The sequence below is a fragment of the Podarcis liolepis genome, assembly GCF_965112155.1.
Source record: "Podarcis liolepis genome assembly, chromosome: 3".
NCBI lineage: Eukaryota > Metazoa > Chordata > Lepidosauria > Squamata > Lacertidae > Podarcis > Podarcis liolepis.
In genome coordinates this window covers 62,132,819-62,156,557 of record NC_139557.1, presented here as the reverse complement: position 1 = coordinate 62,156,557, position 23,739 = coordinate 62,132,819, and the positions used below count along the sequence as shown (strand labels likewise).

The 23,739-nt window shown below is 41.1% G+C and overlaps 1 protein-coding gene and 1 long non-coding RNA gene across 8 annotated transcripts in view; both read left to right on the top strand.

The window, feature by feature from the left end:
• AHI1 (Abelson helper integration site 1) overlaps positions 1-3,931 on the top strand; it is a 63,831-nt gene extending 59,900 nt beyond the window's left edge. For all 6 annotated transcript variants that reach the window (XR_014524832.1, XM_083498047.1, XM_083498051.1 and 3 more), the window contains exons 24-25: positions 1,881-1,954; positions 2,969-3,931. Coding sequence is in view for 5 of the 6 variants with exons in the window: in XM_083498047.1 (XP_083354173.1) it covers positions 1,881-1,954; positions 2,969-3,185 (291 nt within the window). In the remaining variant the exon portion in view is untranslated. The remainder of the gene's footprint in view (positions 1-1,880; positions 1,955-2,968) is intronic.
• A 16,336-nt stretch (positions 3,932-20,267) lies between these two features.
• LOC310703534 lies at positions 20,268-22,244 on the top strand. Of its 2 annotated transcripts, none has more exons than XR_014524228.1 (3): positions 20,268-20,687; positions 21,452-21,549; positions 21,971-22,244. It is a non-coding gene; the product is annotated as an uncharacterized lncRNA (long non-coding RNA). The 2 variants fall into 2 exon arrangements; XR_014524229.1 differs by lacking the exon at positions 20,268-20,687 and adding an exon at positions 20,793-20,844.
• Positions 22,245-23,739: the final 1,495 nt, after the last annotated feature.

Below are 23,739 nucleotides of genomic sequence, written 5' to 3'. Positions count from 1 at the left end.
TCTGCATATGCACTTAAAGATGTTGTATTAATTAGCTATCCTACATCAGCAAAAAGAAGAAAAAGTGTACTCAAGAATTCACCTGGCAGGTTGTCTCAAATGTTACCCTAACCTGAATTCTGAGAGTAACTTCAATCAAATATTTAGCACTGTATTTTACAGTGATCAGGCAGAATCATTAACATGGCTAAAAATGAATATATGTTTGTGTGCAGCCATAACTCAAAGCCCATAGAATCCCTCAGTGAGCTGCACATGCCCACAACCCCACCTCCACACCAGATGGCAACTTGGGGGTGATTTGAAACCTGGAGGAGTTTTTGAAACCTGGAGGAGTTTGTGAAGCACATGAGAAGCTGCTGATTAAAAATCACACAAATTCAAAAGTCCCATGGCCACACCTAAAGGTGCTCTCTGGATTGTGGAGTGTTTCATAAGGGTGTTTCATAATGGCAGTTTTGATACAGCATGGACAGCGGTTTTGCCGTTATTTTCCGAAATTTCCATATAAATAGATACAGTTAAAGACAGATATATATGGATTCTAATGAACGCATGAGGGTACCATTTCAGAATATCCACACCATCACATCTCATAAAATGCAAAGGAAAAGTAAAAAGTATTCACTGCATACATATCCCATTAATACTTTTGTTCGAGCCTAAAACTTTTAAGTCCAGCATCAGATTCAGGGAGCCACACTTGTTCATTTTCCACTATATTTCTATGGAATGAGATAGTTAGAAACCAGGCAAGTTGTCTGCCTGTCATAGAGGACAAACGCTGGCTCCCTTGGTACTGCACCCCAAAGTCACCTTTGACTGGACTTAACTGTCCAGGGGTCATTTACTTCCTTACCTATTACCACAGAGCAAAATTATCATAATAATAGCACTGTTAGCATTTCTGTTTCTAACTATTATAGACAATTTACAATCAAGACAAACAAAAATATATAAAAGGACTTAAGCTAAAGAAAGGATTATTTTTTTAACAGCTTAAAGGTTGTACTCTGCAAAAAAAAAAGGTATAAATCTGTCTGTTCTACCTATCTGAAACCAAGGTTCACTGGGGGCCAGGGCTTCCCTTGAGAGACTCACCAGATATTGGGTGCTACAGCTAGAAAGGCTTTGTCTTGCTACTGAACCACCATATTTCTGATGGTTGGGCAGGCTCAAATGGAGGAGACAGTCCTTTAAAAAATCTAGTCCTAAACTAGATTCTGATGTTACTAGATCTAATTTTGGATCTAGACAATAGTGATCTGTAACAGATCTCCATCATAGCACTAAGGTAGAATATGTAGGTGCTGCGTTACATTGAACATACCCTGTTGTTGTTGTTTTTAAAAAACAATAATACTGCACAGCAGTAACATTTGGAATTGGTATGTGGCAGTTTGTATGCTTATTAATTTCTGGCTTTAACTACCATATCTTGAAAATATTCTGACATTGCATTTAGCTGATATTTTAAAATAATCAGTGCACACAGGTGTAATTTTAGGATTTTTACAAATCTCCCCTCAGAGTGAAAACTGATGTTAATAGTCATTACATTGTCAATAACATTTAAAAACAAATGCAGTCCCCGTTGAAGACTCATTCAAGCATAGATTCATAACTTGTGTGTGAGAATGTATGTGTATGTTTTTGCTAAACACACCTGAACATTTCAAGGGGGTTTAAAAGCTGTGGAACTGTTTCCTCCTTTTTAACCACAAAGGGTGAGAATTTCATGCGTGAGGGATCTTCTTTCTGAAGCGAGGTATATTCTACCCTCATTCAGGAAGCCGGTGGGTTTTTTGTCGTACACGTGTTGACCCCGTTTTCTTCCCCCTCCTTTCTCCTTTACTGATTAAAGTTTTCCTATTTTGCAGATGTCAGCATACTTCAATAAGTCAGGAGACCAAAGATTTATTTCAGAGAATGACACAGACTACCTGGCTACACAGTAAGCAACCATTTGTGGAAAGCAGCCTGCTTTGTTTGTTCCATTGCTTAGAAGTAGTAAAAAAAAAAAAAGCAAAAAAGGCGGTGATTTTAATGTAACTCTAGAAACTAAATGGTTCAGAGAAGTTAAGGAAAATGTAAACAGTGGTTTGTATCACAATTGACAGTCATATTCCAAATGTCCTAAGAAATTTATTGTGTCATTAATCCATGATGCTACTTTTCCTTTCTTTGGATGAACTACTCATAAAAGATTTGATCCACACATTCAATTGCTTTGTCAGATGCACTATGTAGAAACCAGAATATGGGAGGCTACTGCAGGAATCAGCGCAATATGCATTACTACAAAAGTTCATAAGTTTAGGTTAAAAGAATACTAGGCAGAACAGAACCAATATTCAGGTCGTAGAAGGCTGAAGAAAACTACACAGGAGGATAAGGAGATGGGAAAAGAGGAAAACTTGAGGGCAAGGACTCATTGAGCACCCAGTCACAATCCAGCATCCACTTACACTGGTAGTTTCTTTCCTGAAATACTCACTGATTTCTCGCCCTCCACATTTTCCCCTAGTCCACTGCTAGTTAGTAATGCTGGGCAAACTAAGATATGCATATCTTTGTAGTTATACTAACAAGGTTAAATTGCACTGTCTGTAACTGACAAGGCTACTATGGGGTTTTACCTATCAGAGTTGCATCTGTGAATTCTTGATCTTTTCCTCTGAAAATATGAAAATTATTCTCTTAGCATCTCCCTACCTGGATTTCTTCTGAAAGATCAATCAACAAATTGTCAAAGGGTTAGTTTAAAGTGTTCACCAACTTTCAGCATACTTGTCTTGAGGATCATGTTTCCTTTAGACACAGTTTTAGTGCATCCCAGCACCATGAGATCAGCCCGCAGCAGCCTCAGAAGTGGAATCTAAAGGCTAGTGATTGGGAAGAAGCACAGTCTAAATAGTTTTAGTCTGACAAATTTCTAACACAGTCTTTTATTCTACTTTCCCCATAGGAGTGGAAAGAGGAAGACAAAGAAGAAAGGCATACAAATGGAGCAGGCGGAAGACACAGAATGCAAGGCTAATGCAACTGACAACTTTCCATCTAATGATGTTGAGGATGAACCTAAGAAAAGCATGGTGAAGAAGAGAAAGAAAAGAGCTGTCAAAACTGCAAGTTCAAGTGGAATTTCGAATGATGGTTTCCAGCTGGACTCTCCCAAAGCATAGTCTCTATTTTGTTTTTGGATGCTGATTTCATGGATAAAAAGTTGTATGGAAAAACATTCCACTGTTTATCGTGGAATGATGATATCATGTTTATCATGGTGTGGTGAGCCCAAGGAAAAGAGCATGTACTGAATGTTCCACTGAAACGCATATGAGTTCAAGCAGCAAGTATGACTTCAGTATTTCATTTTTGCGAATAGAAAACACTTTGAAATATCTCAATATTTCTCAATTGAAATATTTCAATACTATTGAAATAATCAGTTTTTGTTGGGCCTATTCATGTCAAGATAAAGTGGTCCAAGAATAGTTTGTTTAAAATTTTAAAAAGCACTTTCATGGGTAAAGTCAAAAGAACTGTTTACTGAAGAATAGCCTTTGCAACCGTCTCACATACTGATGTGCATCTACAAATGAGAGTGAATAATCATATGAGTAAATGCCAGCTACCATCACTACAGAATGCAACAGATAGCTTTTTGTATATTGATATTTAAAATAAAAGTTTGAATGTATATTATTAATGCACATTAATGTTAATAGTATTAAAACAATGCAATAGTAATACAATAGGTTTTGCAGAATTCTGTTTTTGTTACACTCAAAGCATTGCCAAATTCGTTTTCTACTTTGTTCTGAAAACCTGTTTTGCATCAATATGTGGGCGGGATATATTTTTGTGTCATATTATGTTTATGCTCAGGTGTAACTGTTTTTAAATTAAAAGGCATTAAGTTGTGAAGGAATTATTCATGATGATTTCCGGTGACTTTATTTATGGTCCTCTTGTGTATGTTGACTGCGGATGTCCAGGTTATTTATACCATGTTAGGAAATTCTGCCCCCTTCCTTTCTGAGGCAATAAATAACATAAAATTAGAAAACCCTTTTTTAGTAGTCATGGCATTTGATTCCATTAAAAAGAAAGAAGTGAGAATAACCATGTTGACCACTGATGTGTAAAATAACATCCAGATGCAAAGGATTAAATACTATATACATATAGTATCCCTGCATATGTTTAGCAGACACAGAAACACAAACATGTTTATCTGCATAAAACTCAGTTTCCTCCTTCAAACAACTCTTGTAAAAATATAGTTTGTACAGGAGAACATTGCAGTAACCCAGGCTGGATGTAACTAGGTCAGGGGTACCAATGTGGTGCCTTCCAGACAATACTGGAGTACAATTCCCATCATCCTTGACAATTGGCTGTGGGAGTTTGGGTCCAGCAACATCTGGAGGGTGCCATGTTAGCTATTCCATGTTGGTTATAAATAAGTGAGGCCAGATACAGTATACTCCCTCCAATTAGGATTTTAGTTTAGGAGTCAGCCAAAGGGTCAGAACATCTCTATCCACATCAGCAGATTCATCAGCCAACAGCACCTTCATCTTACCCAGATTACTTTTCAGTTTATTTGTCCTCATCTACACCATAAGTGCCACCAGACACTGATTCAGGATTTCCACAGCTTCCATAGAATCAGAGTATGGAAACAAGAGCTGTGTGTGATCGGAATACCATTGACACTTCAGCACAAACCTCTGCATGAATTCTCCCAGCTGTTTCGTTATAGGTATTGAAGTGCATGTGGGACAAGGTGAAACCCTCTGACACCCTGTAGCTGTAAACCAAATGCCATGGGATAGAGGGCTAGTCCTCCACCTACAAGGAACAACCCTCCACCACATTGGGGAACCAATGCCACTATAAAACAATACCTCCCAGCCCCACCTTGGGAAGGTTTTAGGGGTCCACAAGTAACAATGGGATCACACACTCCACCTGTGTATCTCCCCAGTATAGATCATCTACTAGGGTGAGCAGGAGTTTTTTTCAGTTTTAGAATCAGGTTGGAATATAGAGTGGAATGGATCTAGTTAACTGGTTCCATCCTGTTAATCTGTAGTTTAATACATGAAATTGAGATGCCACTGAATGCATATAAAATGTATTTCCTAAAATACCAGATGTTTGTAAAGGACTGGGGGCTATCATTTGTTCAAGTCAAGTTTAGAGGACTGAAGTCACAAGAGCTTGTTCCCTTGTGATACCGTAACATTGCATTTCAGACTCCTCTGCATGCTTAATATTCTAGCTCTCTGCTCTTTTAATATTCTAGAGCTGCTGGTGGCGATGTTCTCATTTCGTTTCTTTCTTTTTTTCCTTTACACAAAATCTCTCGTCATCTTCAGGTTTTGAAAGTAAATAGTCTAGCGTGACATCATGCTATGTATCGGAGAGAGCTGAGCAGTAGCCAAGATCTGGATGCTCGTTTGGAAGGCATTGTTAACTATTAATTTGACATTGTGGACACTGAAGACAGAAATAACACTTCATATAAACACCATACTGATGTGGCTGTAATCAAAGGCACAGCGCCTCCTTTCATGCTAGCAAACTGGGACTCCAATTATGTTCACTGCTCTGAAGCTGAATAGAGCTGCTTTGCCACACTTTCCAAATTGAGAGTGGAGATGCAGCAGCAGTCTCTTCTAAGGCACTGTTCCAAATAACAATTAAGGAGAGAAATCAGATAAAAGGCCCAACATGAAGATTTATGGAGCTGAAAACATTCTCTTTAAAACAGTGTTGTTGCTATTGTCATTACAAACAAAAGCATAGGTTTTATTTGCATTCACCTTCCTTTCCACACATGGGAGTTAAAGTTTTCTACTGCTTTGCATTCTTGGGTGCAGAATTAATAGCTATCCGCCTTTCTTTGTTACACAAAGTACACAGATATGTATTCAACAAAATGGTGCACAAGTGATTTTCCAACACCTAGCATTAATATCTCGTCTCCCTTAATACGAATAAGTATCAGCACATCACAAAACTATTTTGCATCATTCTTTTCTTTGCAGAATTGTAACCAACAAACCATACAAAATCTTCTGTTACCTTTTCAGAGAGGATTTTCCCCAATAAAAATTATATGTAGTAGAGGTGTCTTTTGTTCAGGGATGTGGAGAAATGTTCATTTATGGGTTTGAAAAAGTGTTCATTGGTGGAATGGGTTTCTCAAACGATCAGTCTGTCAACAGGGAGTGTGTATGTGGTGAGGGTGGAATCAATTGATCAGACTGATATTGGAACTGAATCTGAGAATCTTTTTGGTCCCAACTTTGCTTCTCCCCTCACCTGTTGAAGTACAAATGCCTGTCTGAATGTAGTCTTGATCTGCACCCTGCAACATGCTGTGCAACCGCACACATGCACATATACATGCTAAATTCTTAAGAACTGGGTCATTGTATTTTCTCAAACTCAGCTTCATCTTAATAGGTACCACTTCAGTTCTGCACAATTTCTTAGCTGCCACTCAAAATTCTCCTCTCTCCACCCTTAATAGGAACATCTACATATGTGGAAGACACGTTTCTGGCTGCCACCTCATATCCCATCTGGATCACATATAAGAAAATTGCTCTATTTATTGGAAGCCTACTTGGATACTCTTATAAAATGGTTCTGTTTAAAGAAAAATGTTATATTCCAAAGCAAATGCCTTTGTGTTGTTGTTTTAGTGAAGTTGCAAAGTTAATTAAAAAATAATAATAATTTGGCATTGCATGATTTATTGGGCAAAACTTTCCTGGCTGGAGAGGGTTTCCTAAAAAGTCTCCATATAACTCAAGTTAATTACAAGAATTAATTCTGAAGCGAAAAAGGCTAAGCTATATGGGCACAACATCAGGAAGTTTAAAACATGAGTTCTATTAAAACAGTGGAGCTCTGGAAGAACCTGCTACAAGCTTTTGTGCATTTAGGGGGTTTAGAGGCTGGGCATGATCTGTCGTTTTCTGTTTTCCTTTACTTTTATTAAGTTATAGCCCATCTTTTTTGGAAAATCAAAATAGCTTTTAAAGTCTGTTTGCTCCTAGTTTGACATGTATAAATAGTTCAGCAAAGGCACAGTGAACAGCATACTGACGAACCATTAAAAGGGAAAGAAGAAGATGACACAAGTTGCCCTTGCCAGCTCCCACAACCATCATGTTGCATTTGGGTTTTGCCTTAAAGTCTTTTAAGAAACAGACATCACGAATCAGAGCAGTGTACTTGTAGCATCACTTAATTCAAAAGGCAAAAGGGGATCACAATCAAACAAGGGCTAATGAGAACACAGAGGAACATGACAATTGAGAGTCTCCGTTGACTAGCGAACTAAGTCTGCCGGCTGGACCCAATTGTCTACCAAAGAATTGAATGTCAGGATCATTTAGGGTTAACAATGGTCCAACACAAGAAAAAGCAGACAGCTATGAAAAATAGCCGGCATGGTAGCCATTCTGCAGAGACCAGGGATACAAACTTGATAATGAGGCAGTGCATTCACTGCATCCTTCTGCTCTAATTACTAAGGTGAATAGGAAATACTTAATCGAAGACGGGAAGAGGATAAAGAAGGGGGACAAAACACTTGTTTTGTAAACACAAATAGGAGAATATTATTTAAAGAAACCTTTTCTACTATATGTGAAATAGTAGCCACAACTCTGCGGTAACTGCAGCATACATTAGCAGGTGCCGTTTATGAAACACTTGCAGTGCAGTAAGTAACCAAATTCTTTTTGTAGAAGGGGAACTGTTCAGTAGGTGATGGTTTTAAGTAAGCAGATAGAATTCTGAAATCCTAATGTGTATTCTATGGAACTGTTTCTTTTTTAAAAATAGCTTACCTCTAATAATAAATACATTTTCATCATTTAAAAAAATAAATGAATGAATCAACATTGTACAGGCAAAAAAGTAGAATTTGTGTGTTAGAACAAAGACTGGCAAAACATGGATGGGTGCTGTGTCTTATTTTGGTCAAAAAATTTATCATTTGGTAGGTCTGAAGGGAAACAATAGCTGGTGGTTAATAAAACTTTCATTTCTAGTTCATTATTTCATCTACAATGATTTGAAAATGATAATTATAAAAGTTCCACATCAATTCAAAGTTCCTTTGGGTTTCAGCTATTAAAGTATACATTTAGAAATGAACTATGTAACATGCAGAAAGTATGACTGAGAAACATCTATATAAGAAAGAGAGCTCACTCTGTTTTGAGGGATAAGCAGAGGCGGTTGGAGGATGGATGGCGGCTAACAGATTGAGGTTGAATCCTGACAAGACAGAAGTACTGTTTTTGGGGGACAGGGAGCGGGTTTGTGTGGGGGATTCCCTGGTCTTGAATGGGGTAACTGTGCCCCTGAAGGACCAGGTGCGCAGCCTGGGAGTCATTTTGTACTCACAGCTGTCCATGGAGGCACAGGTTAACTCTGTGTCCAGGGCAGCTGTCTACCAGCTCCATCTGGTACGTAGGCTGAGACCCTACCTGCCCGTGAACTGTCTCGCCAGAGTGGTGCATGCTCTAGTTATCTCACGCTTGGACTACTGCAACGCGCTCTACGTGGGGCTACCTTTGAAGGTGACCCGGAAACTGCAATTAATCCAGAATGCGGCAGCTAGACTGGTGACTGGGAGTGGCCACCGGGACCACATAACACCGGTTCTGAGAGATCTGCATTGGCTCCCAGTACGTTTCCGAGCACGATTCAAAGTGTTGGTGCTGACCTTTAAAGCCCTAAACAGGCTCGGTCCTGTATACCTGAAGGAGCGTCTCCACCCCCATTGTTCAGCCCAGACACTGAGATCCAGCTCCGAGGGCCTTCTGGCGGTTCCCTCATTGTGAGAAGTGAGGCTACAGGGAACCAGGCAGAGGGCCTTCTCGGTAGTGGCGCCCGCCCTGTGGAACGCCCTCCCATCAGATGTCAAAGAGGTAAATAATTACCTGACATTCAGAAGACATCTTAAGGCAGCCCTGTTCAGGGAAGTTTTTAATATGTAACGCTGTACTGTTTTTAACACTGATTGGGAGCCGCCCAGAGTGGCTGGGGAAACTCAGCCAGATGGGCGGGGTATAAATAATAAATTATTATTATTATTATTATTATTATTATTATTATTATTATTATTATTATTAAAGTGACAACAAACCAGAGCATGGTAGTTTGTGGGATAACTTTCTTTCACAAGGAAGGGAAATTTTAACCTTGTCCTCTGCTTGACGTAACCCATTTACTTTTCAACTCTTTCCCTTATTCTGAGGTAAATATGCTGCATTTCTTAACATACATTTTGTGTATCCGGGTTCTTCTTTTGGCACTCTTTTGGCATTGTTATTACAAGATAATGTCAGACGCTAATAGGACTGGGCATTCCTCCTTTTGCTAAAGATTGATCAGGAATACTCAGTTTTGTGACTGCCATTCAGCTGCTACTGTTGTTATTTCAAGGACCTGCTGTTAAGTGGAGAAAACTTACTAAGAACACTTTTCCAGTGTATGAAGAAAACACACTAAGCAGGGACTTGATCAAATGGCCTACACCAAATGACACCTGAGCAAATAATGTCATCATCATTTTTAATAACTCATTTTATTGCATTTGTGGGACATTTCACAGGTCTGATCGGAACGGAGATGGAACACAACTTTAGGACACTACACTGCCTTGAGTCCAATGGAATAAATTTGATATATGAATAAAATAAATTAATTATCTACTAACAGCCAACATCCCTATTAACTGCTCTCTGGGGGTTACATTTGAGGCAATACAGACCTCCATATTATTCTGAGATAACTGTCCTGTCCAAGACTACAACTCACCCTGTACTGACTGGGGCTGATGGGAGTTTGAGTCCAGCAACATTTGGAGAGACACAGCAACGTCAGATTTAGAGTGGTACAGGCAGTCCACCCACCCACCCACCCAGGGTATTAAGCTAAGGGGATGCGAAATTGAGAAGACCCATAACCTAAAAGATCCAGTGGGGTAGGGTTTTTTGTCTAACACAGGGCACCATATTACAAGAGTTTACCAAAGTTCACTCCTAACACATGTTCCCTATCCCTTTTGTAGGCCAAGGTTGTGGTTAGGAGTTAAAAGCAGAGCCATTGTGGAGGTGAAGGGAGCAATATCTGCGGCTCCAGATAGCTTTGGGAAATCGTGGTTGGATATACTGGCCTAGCTGAAAGACCAGTCAGCTTTTGGAGATTTTCAAGCTCAAACTACAAAAGAAAAAGAACAGATTATTTCTTAAGGTTCTTTTCTAATTTTATACCTGCTAACAACCTGTTTGTGCTATCAAAGCAGGTTGCTACTTTTTACATTCTTTTTATTCTTTAAATAAAAATGTGTTGTTTTAGCATGTTGATAGTTGCTCTTTGCATAACACCAGCCATCTGACCAGGGATATAAGGGTTAGCTGGTAACAGATGATGCAGATGGTCTTAAAATATAAGGCGGGGGTAGAACTGCCCTCCCTAAATGACTGCTCCTGGCTAAAAGGCTCCAGCCTTAGGGTAAATGGGAATAGAGGTGAACCCATTTAGCCTAATGCCTGAGCAGGTTTTTAGTGTTCAGAGCCAACTGGCAAGGCTCACCGTTCACTAGACCCTCCTCTAAAGCAAAATCTGGCCTGGTACTCTGGCCTATCAATGCCAACTAGTCATGAGGCTTCATCCAGGACATGGGGCAGCATGTCACTAAATAGCAATTGCTGAGAAACGAGAGCAGGAAAGGGCTATTGGCCTTGTGTCCTGCTTGTTCTGCTTTCTGGTGCGAATGTGCAAAACAAGATGCTAGTCTCAATAGGCCTTTGGTCTGACCCAGAAAGACTCTCATCTTTTTATGGGCAGAGCCTCATTGCGGAGCCTCGCTGTCATTTGAAATTCCCAAATGCACCCAAAGGAACAAGAGTGTAGGGTACTGTGGGGAATTTAATGGTGGCACCCAGCCACCCAGTACTCCTCAGGGCACTACTGCTTCCCAACATGACTGCCAGGTCAGGCCACCTTGTCCCACCAACAGAGGACAGTGAGCACCAGTGCTCACTTTGCCCAGGCCTTCATTGTGATAGCCTGTGGCACTCAGTTGGTTGCAGCTTTGTACCTCAAAGGAGTCATTTTCCTTCTTCCCTAGTCTAGCTGTATTTATGTGCTGTGAATACCCCCCTTGAGTGAGGAAAGTTAAAATACCAACAACGGCAGTGTATTCAACTGAAGCAGCATTTTCACTGTCATTGTCTCGGGGGCCGACCAATTCCCTTTTCATTTCCTTGATGCCAATACTTTTCTTTAGCTTGCAAATGCTTCTTTTAATGGAACAATGTATCTTAACAGTAAAGAAATACATGAATGCATGAAAAAAGCAGACCAATTTTTAGTTACACTTCTATAGTTACACAGGTTGGAAGCGCAGAAAGCTAGCTGCAGCAGCTGTAAATTTTCTGAGAATTTATCTAACCACAAATACAATGAAATGGGGAAATGGGGCTATATTAAACTGTGCAAGAGAAGCTGCTGGAACTCAGCCATTTCTGCAACATCCTGTAATTAATTTATTATGACAGGTCTGGCAAACTGAAACACCCAATTCACTTGCGACAGACTTGCGACGATATAGATATTTCAAACGCTGTAATAATCACATAAAGGGCAGGTACGTCTGACCAAATGTGGCAGTCAGTGGCAAGGGCAAGACTGTAAAATTAACTGAACAAGTTGCTTCTCCAAGATGGCTGCTACCAAGACACTTTTCTGCTGCCTGAAGCAGTGCCCAAATGGTACCTGCCCCCCAACTTGGGCCAACACTTTTCCTATCCCTGCCTTCATCTATCCCTCTCTCACGGTGTTGCCTAAAGGAAGTCCCTTGGCCCTGCAGAATCGACAGGGCCTCCTCTGTCCTTCTGTCCCTAGAAAAAAAGAAAGCCTATCTGATGAAGAGTGCATTCTTCTATCAAGGTGCATTTCAGTATGGATTGCACAATGGCCCAGTGTTTGTCACCCTCAACTTCAAGTTATGTTATTATACCACATCATGTTATGTAAAGAAGATGAAGAGTTTCCATTATTTATCTGAACATCCAGAAATGCAGACAAATAATATTCCTTCAGCTCAGCAGGATGAGGAAAATGAAACTGCATTTTTTTTGAGGGTTTGAACACAAAACAAAAGAAGTAATTCGGCAACATCGTGAAAAACATTAAACAAAATGGCTGTGCTTATGTCACAGCTGACATAGGAAGCCTATTGTGTTCAAAATCCTCTGTCACTCAAAAATGAGCCACGTGGTATATTCAGATACACATACAGAATTACTCTGCAATGTCAGCAGGGGGGTGGGTTATGTATACAATTTAAGAAATGTTTTCGCTATATTTGTTTGCAGTGTTTTGGATACGCCAATGGGAAACTAGAGCTGAAATCCATCATAGCTTACCTTGTAGTTCTTCACCTCTAGAGGCAGAATATACCATTCTAAAGCCATTCCTAAAAACACAGCAGCCCATGAAATAGCATAGTTCAGGTTTGATGATCAAATCTCTTTAAAATATGCCACAAATATAGAACAGGAGGAGCAAAACAAGGCATGGAGGTAGGGCGAGTAAGTTTTGTAAATGTCCAAACATTTTGTTTTGATTTCTCAATGCTCCCCACCTGTATCTATCTGCTTAGGGATTTGCAGAGGTGGCATGAGTCACAACAAATGAAACGGTAGCAGAAAAGAAAGGTACAATAATAATAACAATAAACACTTACTACCCATGTTTAAATATTTATCTTCATAGAGGTGGCAAGGTTCATTAGATCCCATAAGTACAAGGGCATTATATTGGTTGTCATGCATTTATTTAACCGGAAGACTTTCAGCCATTCATACAAACTGCTCTGCGTGCCGTCTAGAGAATTTTAATAGCAACAAAGAAAGAAACTTTAATTTTGTATTGGGTCTTATTGTTGTATGTGTGTAAGGAGTTACTCTAACCTGTCTTGTCACAACACACAATTGTGCCTATGATGATTGTGAATGACATCAGCCTCTAAAAATGCTTTCTATAGCTGAGTTATAGCAATGTGCATAAGCCTTTAATAGGCTTATGAAAGACAGGGAAGGGAAACAGGGGGTTAATCCTCATTATGGTTTAGTAATATGACATAATGAGAAAGTGACATTTGAAAAGTACACACAATGAAGAACAAATGGATCAAGAGTGTGCCATGGGCACTAGAAGAGTCACTCCCAATCCTCTCTCGTTAGCAAGTACATGCTGAAGGCATCCCTCGTCATCTGCAGGATTTAACTGGTGGCAGCTCAGTTTCTGGGCCAGTCTATACACAAGCTGCTGGCTCTTCTCTGTTCAGTCCCTCCTGTGCACATGGGTGCATGACGAAACCTCAGCGTGCATCAGGGTTTAGGCTCCTATAGCCCAAAGGCATACCAATCATCACAGTGGTCTTCTGATTTCCTGCAGCTTGTACTTGTGTAGAATCTGACTCAGGGCTTATCCACACTTAACCTTTGCTCCGCTCTTTCCAGGCATGGTATGCAATTTAAAGAGCCATGTTCAAGCAGCTTTTTTATTTTTTTATTATTTTTTTTTAGTTTGCTCCAGAGCTTTCCCCATGAAAACCCAGACTTTAAAGCTCAATCGGAGCACACATCAATCTGCGGACAACCTGAGTTAGTGTTTGCACCAATTTAACTTTAAAGTGTGGGTTTTCACTGGGAAATCTTGGGGCAAAAAAACACCCTCCCCCCATGCTCTTGACACTGAACATAAGAGCATGGCCCTCTCCCTGCAAAGAGCAGACTTTAAAGGTAAGTATGGCTAGCTAAGCCCTTATTCTGAGGTTCCTCTGTGTAGTCCCAATTGTATTACACCTGAGCTGAAATGTGAGAATTGTCTTTTTCAGTCTGTTTCAAAATTGTTGGAGGGGAGGAGGGTGGATAATATCCAGCAGACTTTCCACCCTGCTATTTCACAAAAGGGTAGATAATTTTGTGTGCACATATGGCTCCAATCCAATGTGATATTGTTGAAGAGGTCAAGGGGGTTGGCTCCTCCTCCTCCTCCTCCTCCTCCTCCTCCTCCTCCTCCTCCCTCTCTTTACCCATTGCTTCTTCCATTCACCAGTATGTTCAAACAATCTAGGTCCTTTCAGCTGAGATTTTTCAGAAGGTAATTGGGGATTTTTGTTTTCATGCTTGTGCTAACTGTTTGGAAAATATTCATCAGAAACCCCCGCTCCTTCCTTTTTGACACCCACAAAAAGGGTAGATCAAAAAGGCAGCAGGCAAGCCACTGTGGGCCGGGCATTCCATAAACAGGGTGCCGACACTGAAAAAGCGCTTCCTCTGGTTGCTATTTAAGCTATATTACTTTGTAAAGTGCCATGCTTTGATTCTACTACGTAGTACCATATAAAATTAATAAAATAATAAACCAAAACAAAAAAACCAAAAAAAGCCCACCATGGCTATTCTGTGAAGCAATTCCTGCCATAACTGGAAAAAAAATCCTAATTGACAAAGATGGACAAAGCTATCTCAGTCAGAGCAAACACTGCAGCGGCTGTTGAGCTAGTAGTAGTCACTGGTGGCAATGCTAGTAAGTCTAGCCCTTTTTTCTCTGACACTCTCTCCAGAGCTATAGGCAGCAACACAGGTGCAGGGCTGCGAATAAGAGCAGAAGAGCATTCTATAATCATGACCTTATGCTGGAAACTTTGGAGGACATGCACTTTCAGGAAAGAAGTGCTAAAGAAACTGAGGAAGTTCATAAAAGGATGGAATCTGGTTCCTATGTGTAGAAGAGAAGCTTGTTTCATCAGCAGCCTAAAATTTAAAAAATAAATAAATACTAGGACGCATGTTCTGCAGTGCTGGACTTTATCTTCCAACATCAGGCAACCAACCTCAGCTAAGCATCAACTGCCTCTGCGCCAGCGTTTCCACACTTCTTTACTTGGCTGTATGTTTTCAAAAGAACAGGCCATGAATTACTAAGCAATGGTATGCTCAGATGCGGCTTGACATGGCAGGCTGGGGACCTTATCCTCAAGAGCATAAGAGGCCTGCCCACCTAGGCTAGTACTGTACACTGTTCTCACAACTAACCAGAAGTTCATGGGAAGCTCAGAAGCAGGACTTGGGCACAGCTCTCCACTTGTAATTCCCAGCAACTGCTGTTCAGATGGATCTACGCACATGTAAACATTCACAGATAACTTGTGGGAGACTCTGCCCCAGGTACCTAACTGGGCACAGTGACTCTAGTTTGAAACAGATTCCAGAAAGGGAGAGAAATGTTGCAAGTCAGGATTTCGATGGTAACATTAGGTGACCCTGGAAACACCAGCCTCTAATTATGCTCAGGTTAGCTTAAGTCAAGAAACTTTTGCCTTTTAGGGGTTTTTTTGTTTTTGTTTTTTTTTGGATCTGTTTCTCTCTCTTTCTCACGGCAACTATTGTCTTTCCCCTTAATAGCTGGGCCCTCTTTGCTTTAACGCTGAGGTGGAGCATGGCCAGAACAGCTGAAAGCCTTGGAGTCTTTGTTCTCTTGGAAAGGGGAAAGGCTCTCTTCCCCCCTAGGCTTTATAGTACTCTTAAATGAAGATATAATTATGATCCAGAGATAAGAGGTACATGTTGGAGGTACTGGAATGAAGAAAGAAAGGCAGCCCCACCTCCGCAGTCATCACGAAATGAGAGTGTTTGTCTATGGGATGGGATGGAGTTAAGTCAGGAAAAACACTTGCCTCACAAGTTGTATAACCCACTCCCTTGCATGAATCATTAAAGCAGTAATAAACATTTCCCCGGTTTTGTTTGTTCCTCTGTCCTCTAGTTTCTCTCTAGCAAGGAACTGGGGAAGGGGTCACCAACCTTGGGGACCTGCAGGCAGTGCTTTTTTCTTCTTCTCCTAGAAAAATAGATGCTGGTACTCACCATGAAGTTGTTATAGTAAGTGCAACAGTTTATAACAAAGCAGAGAAACTGTTGTGGACACACACACACCACAATCTGTTTTATTGGCTATGCTTCTCTCAAACTTAATTTTAGCTGGGGAAGTGGATCCTATGGGCATCACGGATCCTATGGGCATCACGGAAGGCTTTGGCTGAGCCATGTGCACCTGTGGGCACCATGATGGCAACTTATGAAACAGAGCGAGACATGCTGGTCCAAGACCTTACCAAATGTTGCAGCTCTGCAGTGTGAGTTGGTGTCAGCAATTTGCAGTCTTTCAGGGTATGGACAAGCACATTGACCAAATATGAGACAGCTTCCTCAGACTGCAAACCCGTACACCAGGAGTGGGGAACCTTTGACCCTCCAGATGTTGCTGGCCCATAACTACCAGCATCCCCAGCAAGCGTAGCTGATGGCCAGGGATGCTGGGAGTTGCAAGTCTGCAAAATCTGGAGGGGCAGGGCTCCTGCTTCCTTAAGATCTGTATGGAAGAGTTCATTGAAGCAAATGTATTTTGTCATGCTTGTCCTTCCACCCCCAACTTTCAAAGGCACAGGAGCCCTGCTCACTTTTGCATCCAACTACTCTAGTGTGTTCATATGTTGCGACACCACCAATCCTTGTGACACTTCACAGAACAAAAGGTGGTCGCTGCACTGGGAGATTACTTCTGATAGCGAGTGAGACCAATTTGCATCCTTAACATTTTTTGTTCATTTCTTAACAGTGAAAGTCATATTGAGCAAACAGGTGCTTAAGATCTAATCACAGGCAATAGTTTTGCCAATGCAGGGCAAAACAGAGCTTTCCTGTTGCACAGGTCCTTATTTGTTAACTTCCCCATATATAAAACATTGACTGAATAATGAGATGTAATGCTCAACAGCAAGAGAGAACACGGGAAGGAACGAGAGTTATGTGCAGTCCCAGTTTGTCATTTGTTAGGAACTACCTATGTTGGGCTGACAGCACCTATTGTTCTGATACAATTGAAGGGTGTCCAAGTTCTTTGCATCATTAGATTATCACCATGGTGCTAAAGCTTCAGTTCCTGCACAATCTAAGAGTTTCAAGGCATCGTGAAGCTTTTATCTGTCTCTCTCATCTAATCTCTGTGAATGAAGGAGCAAAGCATTTTTTTTAACCTGAATGTAAGCTTGGCCACACCTGTATATGCAAAATGACCCTGACTTATAATCACAAGAGGGAATGGCATGATAAGTTCTTGTTTTCCTGTATAATAGTCAATGTCATGTAAGTAATGAAAACAACTTGTTCAGATAGAAACGATACTGAGAAATTATGGTAATGTGAAATGTAAAACCAGATAGTTCAAATAAAAGGGTGCTTTGGATAGTAACAGCAAGACTGTTGTTGTTCTTTATCTGTGCAGTTGCTACTAAGATTTATACTCTGTCCTTCACATATATCATCAGGGTGAATATATTCTTTCCTGACTGTATGAGATTGTCATTATTTTCTGAAATGCCTGCTCAGTTTATGGTTCCTAGAGGGAGTATTAAAAGGCTACAGATTATTTCATGTGCACTACAACTTTCATCACTCCCAGCCTCTTGTAGGCAATAGCCAAGGAAGTTGGGAATTGTAGTTGGAATACGTGGAGGACTCCATGTTAGCCAACCCTGGTATACTAAACATTTATAATCTGGTCCTTTCCCTCGCCCCCAATACATTTACAGGCTCCCACAAAAGGCTAAAAATATGTTAGCCTTCATATCACCACACATCTGAGGACAGCTCCCACACAATGTATCTAATTTGGCAGTTCCACTGACACACACCAACACCAAATGCTCCAAAAGTGACAAGTCTGTCAGATTGGGCTGTTTAAAAGGCCTTGTCATGCATGTTCTGAGACCTCTGGAGTATAACGTGACAACTCATTACATCATGGATTGATGCCATTCTCAGCCATAACGTTTTCTGTACATCTGTGGTGAGATATACTGTATCCTCAAAGTATTTTAACACCTTAAAAGACCTGTGATTTCCCTAGTATATATCACAATTCTGTGATGAGTGCGACTATTTCAGTACCAGATTACACTGCTGCAATCCTATACATACTGAGCTGGGAGACTAAGCTCCACTGAAAACAGTAAGATATACCTCTGAGTAGACATGTATAGGATTGCACTATAAATTACTTACATACTCTGTGCAGCAAAAATATCAGCATAGGTTATAGGCAAAAAAGTGTGAATCAATCCTGAACAAAACTATTTACTTGCCAATAAACCTTACTGAAATAATAGGGAAACACTGCTAACTAATTCTGTTGACGACTCTAGTGTCAGAAATTAAAGGGATGTTTTTTAACCCCCTGCAACAGTAAACAAAACAGCCACAACAATCCTGAAGTTCATCCATAAATAAGTGGAAATTATGTATCTTAGGACTGAAGAATCTAGGAACTTCACATATGCACAGTCATAACTGGTTAACAGCAATATGAAGTAACCAAGTAGGGTAGCTTTCTTTTAAGAGCTGCCTTTGAATATGTCCTAAGGTCCAGTTTAAAGATGAAGACCCATAAGAAGGGAGAGCAGCAGAGGCCTTGAAGTTGCCCATGAAGAGTTGGCACTTGGGCAGGAGCCTGATAGAGTCGCAGACACACAGTGACAAAATATGTATTTAGAACTACTACTGAAGTCATGGATAGCAAATGTGGTACCTTTCAGATGTTGGCCTACAACTCTCATCAGCCCCAGCCAGCATGGCCAGTGGTCAGAATTTATGAGAGTTGTAGTCTAACCATATTTGTTACCCTTACCTTAAATTGCAGAGGCCTGCCTTAAATAATCTCCCAGACACAAGCAGTGCAGCCATCTGAAAAGCAATGGCTTTTAGCAATCAACTGTGAGTCATGGTAGACCTGTGCAGAGAGCCTGAGTGCCAGGGGAAGTCAACATACAACAGGAAGCAAGTTTGGCCTTTCAGCTCTGCACCTAGGTGCAACACATAGACTCCCTGTACACATTAAAGCTGCATGCATGGTCATCTGTACCTTAAAAATCTTGAGTATTTCAGATTCTTTGAAGGTGACTTACTATATACATTAGGAATGGGCCAGACAGAGCGGTCAGCGGGGAGCTGCATTTGGTTCCCCATCCCAAATATGCAGCTTACACAAAGGCACACAGTTTCTATAGAAGACACCATCCTGTGGATGTTAAAAACATAAAAAGAGCAAATGACCTATCTAGTCCAGCATCCAATTTTCACAGAGGCCAACCACACATACATAATTTTATTTGTAAGCCACCTTTCCACAGTTCAAACCATGCTCAATGTGGCTTACTGCATGGGAAAAATCATAGTCATAAACAATAGAATGTTGAAAATATGTGAACAAACTGAGCAACTGCCACACAAATCACAAGATCTAAAATAAAGATGCAGAAAACCAACCTCCCTGCCGCCGCAACAACAACAACAACAAAAAACCCTAACGACATCCCAGCCCTAGAGTCTGTTCAGCAGCCTCAGCTTTTGTAGCTGGAGTCAGTCAGGGTCCTGCCCTCCCAGGCCTGTGGAAAACTAGCAAGCACAATCCTAGCACAATAGGCTCAGAGCAGGGCCAGAAGGTGCAATAATGCCTCCACCGCCCCACCATCATACTGCTTATCTGAGGCATTAAGGCCATCAGCATAAAGCTGAATAGCAGTATAACCAGGGGGTGACTAATTAACTATTGCATATGTCTTACCCCACAAGTGTCCTGGAAAAACTGGGTCACCCCAGTTTTCTCATCATGCTCACGCAATTTCACAGTACAATCTTTCCTCCCCCTCCCCCCCCAAAAAAAGTACAGGTACTTTGTCCTGAATCCCTGGCCTACCTAGTGTTGTCAGTATGTCAAGTCCCCAGTTGAGGATCAATCCATGTGTCCAAAGTCCAAACTGAAGGACAGTGCTGCAGAGATCCTGGAGCACCCAAGGTAAGGTCCATCAACATGGCCAGCTGAGCAGACACAGCACCTCAGCTCTGCTGCCCTTTTATAATGTGAACAATCACATGCAACACGCAGCTAATAATGTTCTAACAAAATATTTGTAACATGTATTATTTCACAATACTTAGAATTGTGAAATAATACATGTTACAAATATTTTGTTAGAACATTGTTAGCCGTGTGTTGCCTGTGATTGGTCAGAGTTGTCTGTTTTGTAACACAGCGGATTTCCTTTGTTCTAGCCCATTTATACTGTAGCATCTGGGCTTGACGAGGCATGTGACCCTCATCTGTTCTGAGCCTACCACAGCTGAGGAATCACACACCTCCTCCCAGAGCTAATGAGCCCCACCTGGCCAGCTAGTGAGCTGGACTGTGGGCCCTTGCCTGCCTCAGCCTCCTAGACCAGCCATCCCACTGATCCCTACATCTCAGAGCCCACCAATGTTTGTGGAGATGGGCTCCTCTGGCTCTGGAGATGGGTCCTGCTGCTGTTTCCTGTGCACTGACCCTCATCCCTTGCCATCCTCCATCATCCCACGTGTACTTCCTACACCAACCTCTCCTTCCCCATCCCCAGCTTGCCCTGGTGTGTCCCAGTTCTGGCTAGACCACTCACTGGGATCCTCTTCCTCCTCCCTCATGTCCAACCAGTTCACCACATGCTTTTTCCAGGGCCGTGATCTTGCACGGTGCTCCAAAATGTGAGTCCGAAAAAGTGCTTTTGGGGGAGGGAAAATTGTGCCATGAAATCGTGTGAGATCACAGCATCCAAAATGGCTGCCATTCTCTCATGAGAAAAAACAGGACAATGGCATTGTGGAAGATTGTGTCTGGATTTTGCTGTCGAGGTGTTGGAGGGTATGATATGTGACCTGGGCCCAAGATCATCAAAGTTTGTGTACTACTATGACTGGCAATCATGTCACAGTTAGTCTGACACACCCCTATGTTTTAAAAACATCCCATAGTCACAATTTGATTCCACTCTTTAAGAAAAGAATTAAAATACCAATGTGTCTCAGGATAAGCAGGAAGAAAACAACATATGGGGTGTGGGGGGGATGTAGAGGACTGGAGATGGGAATGTAAGGAGCAGAGGCACCATGTGGCAGAACACAGCCCTCACCAACCTGGTGCACCCAGCCAATCCTTTGGACTACAACTCCCATCAGCCGCAGTCATGGCACAAGTTGTAGGCCAATACATATGTGGAGTGCAACAGTTTTGGGGGAAGGATGGCACTGTGCATGTCTCACTCCAACTCACAGGCAGGGAGAGTTTGTGCATCCCAGCAGGGATGTTTCCATTGCTGGCATCTACAGGGGTTACCACTCAATTAATTCCTTTCAAATAATTCAGCATATAGAATATGGCTCACAGGAGGCAGATCAAGTCTTTTAAGGCTGCAGTCAGGCTCCTGCCTCCCACTGTAACAATGCTGTCCTTCCTTATTTCTGTCAAGCAGAAACACCATCAAGTTGAGCAACTGGCTTTCGGAAGAAGAAGCTGACCAGGCTGCTAAGGCTGAATTAGTGATCTTGGAAAACTAGGCCAGGCCATGAGGTAATCATTTGGCAGCAACATACTGGCATGAGCCTTTTCCTGACTGCTGACTTTTCATTTTATTGTATTAATTATCAATATATAGGAATACTTGCTTGCATATTTGAAGTCATACTTTAGTTCAAATAAAAGAGGCATTATATTTTAGTAGTTTCTGCCCAACTAAGCTGGTAAATCTGATACCAATTAAGAATAATTTGAAATAGGCCAGTAGATTAACTCCAATTGTTCCTTAAAAGACCAAGATTTGTTAATTCATTAATATAGTTTTAAGTGTTTACATCTCCAGATTTTCTCTATGCCTACTGCTCTTAAAAAGTAAAAAAAAAATCAGAAATTAAAATGTGCTTATTTTTATTTCTAATGTATTTTAAATGGTGCAGTAGAATCTCTAATGTCTCCATATGTACTCTTCTTCCAGGAATCACTAACACTTTCAACGTCTTGATGGATGTTACCAGTTTTCAAAATGCTAATGTAATAGTGGAATGGACCGCTTTGGAATACGGTGGACTCTCCTTCATTTGAGATTTTAAAACAGATGTTGGATGGCCATTTGTCAGAGCTCCTCTAACTGTCGTTTTTGCATAGCAGGGGGTTGCACGAGGTAACCTGTTGGTTTCCTTCCAACTCTACAATTTTATGATTCCTGAAAAAATCACAATTTGCACTTTATCCACTCCACAGCACCAACATTTGGCAGTATCTGATTGACATCTTTTGTTTAATTCTCAGTGTGTGTGCCAAACTACATCTATTAAATTGCTGACTGTCATTTTGACTGGTGTTTTATTTTTATAAAAGTGACGGGAAGACCAATAATATGGATGTGTGTGTTGTGTGCGCACACAAATCTACTGCCCTTTCCTAAGCCCTGCTGGCTTGCTGAGGCCAGGGGAAGAGGTGGCTTTTCCTTACCTCCCCCTCATGCTGTCACCCCTTCCCATAATTAAATATGCCAACTCAGGGGCTGGCATAGTTGAGGCTTCTTTTGGGGGAGTGCCAGGGAATGAGAGGGTTTGAAATCCTCAGCTGCCACTAGCATACCCTCACCATTGGTGGGACACTTCCATCAGCAGGATATTTGTGCCTGTGGAGCTTTCTGTGGGCATATCCAGTAGGTGTGTCACTTCAGCAGTGCAGCTTCTTTTCCACTGCACTTATACACCACTTCCTACGAATTCAGTTGATTCAGGTTGTGAGGCTGCACCCTAGTTGATGTTAATGATGGCCATATAATGAAACGGAGCACAAATGGAATATTACTGTTTCAAATGAGTAATAGCATTTGACACATTTGATGACACGCGAGATTTCTAGGAAGATAATCACCGTCTAGAAAAGATTCCAAGGAAAACTATGAGGAACAAATAAAAAATTTAGGAAACCTGCCATGTGAAGACTGGAGGGAGGAGAAGGAAAGGTTTAGAGAAAGGACAACACTCTGAAAATGTTAGAAAGAAGAAGCAGAACAATGACGTCTTAGAATGGGGAACAAAGCAATAGATTTTTGAGAGATTGCAAAAAGAATTGCCTTGCTGGATCACCCTGAGGTCCATCCAGTTCATCATCCTGTTTGCAGCTCTGGTCAAGCCAAAGTCTCCAGAAACTCACAAGAAGGCTATGAAGTGAAAGAATCATTGAGTTGGAGGTGAATGGTAGAAGTATGGCATGAACAGCAACAACTAGTACTATTATACCCTCTCCTCCTCTTCCTGTTCCTCCCACCCACTGTTGGACTGTTTATAGCTTCCTCCTCCTCTAGTTCCTTTGTTAGTTCCCTTCCCATGAGGCATCCCAAAGCAATTTACAACATAATAAAGACATGTATAATAAAATTGTTGCACATATATAAAACAATTAAAACAATTGCACTTACAAATTCATTTTTTTAAAAAAACAACAACAACTATAGATTTGTTAAAATATCAACAACATGTAAATTGCTAGGGCTTTTTTCTGGGGATATTCAAAGGTACGTCATACTGGCAACCCCCCCCCCCCCCCGTTAAAAGTGTGGCACTTACTGAATTTTTTTTTAAAGTGTGGCACTTACTGTAACAGGCAGTGTAAATAACTGACAAAAAATCATTAAAAACCAACCAACCAACCAACCAACTGCCAAAGTTTTGCTTAAACAAGCAGAGGGTCTTGAAAACGAATGTTGCTCCTATTAGCTGTACTTTAGCC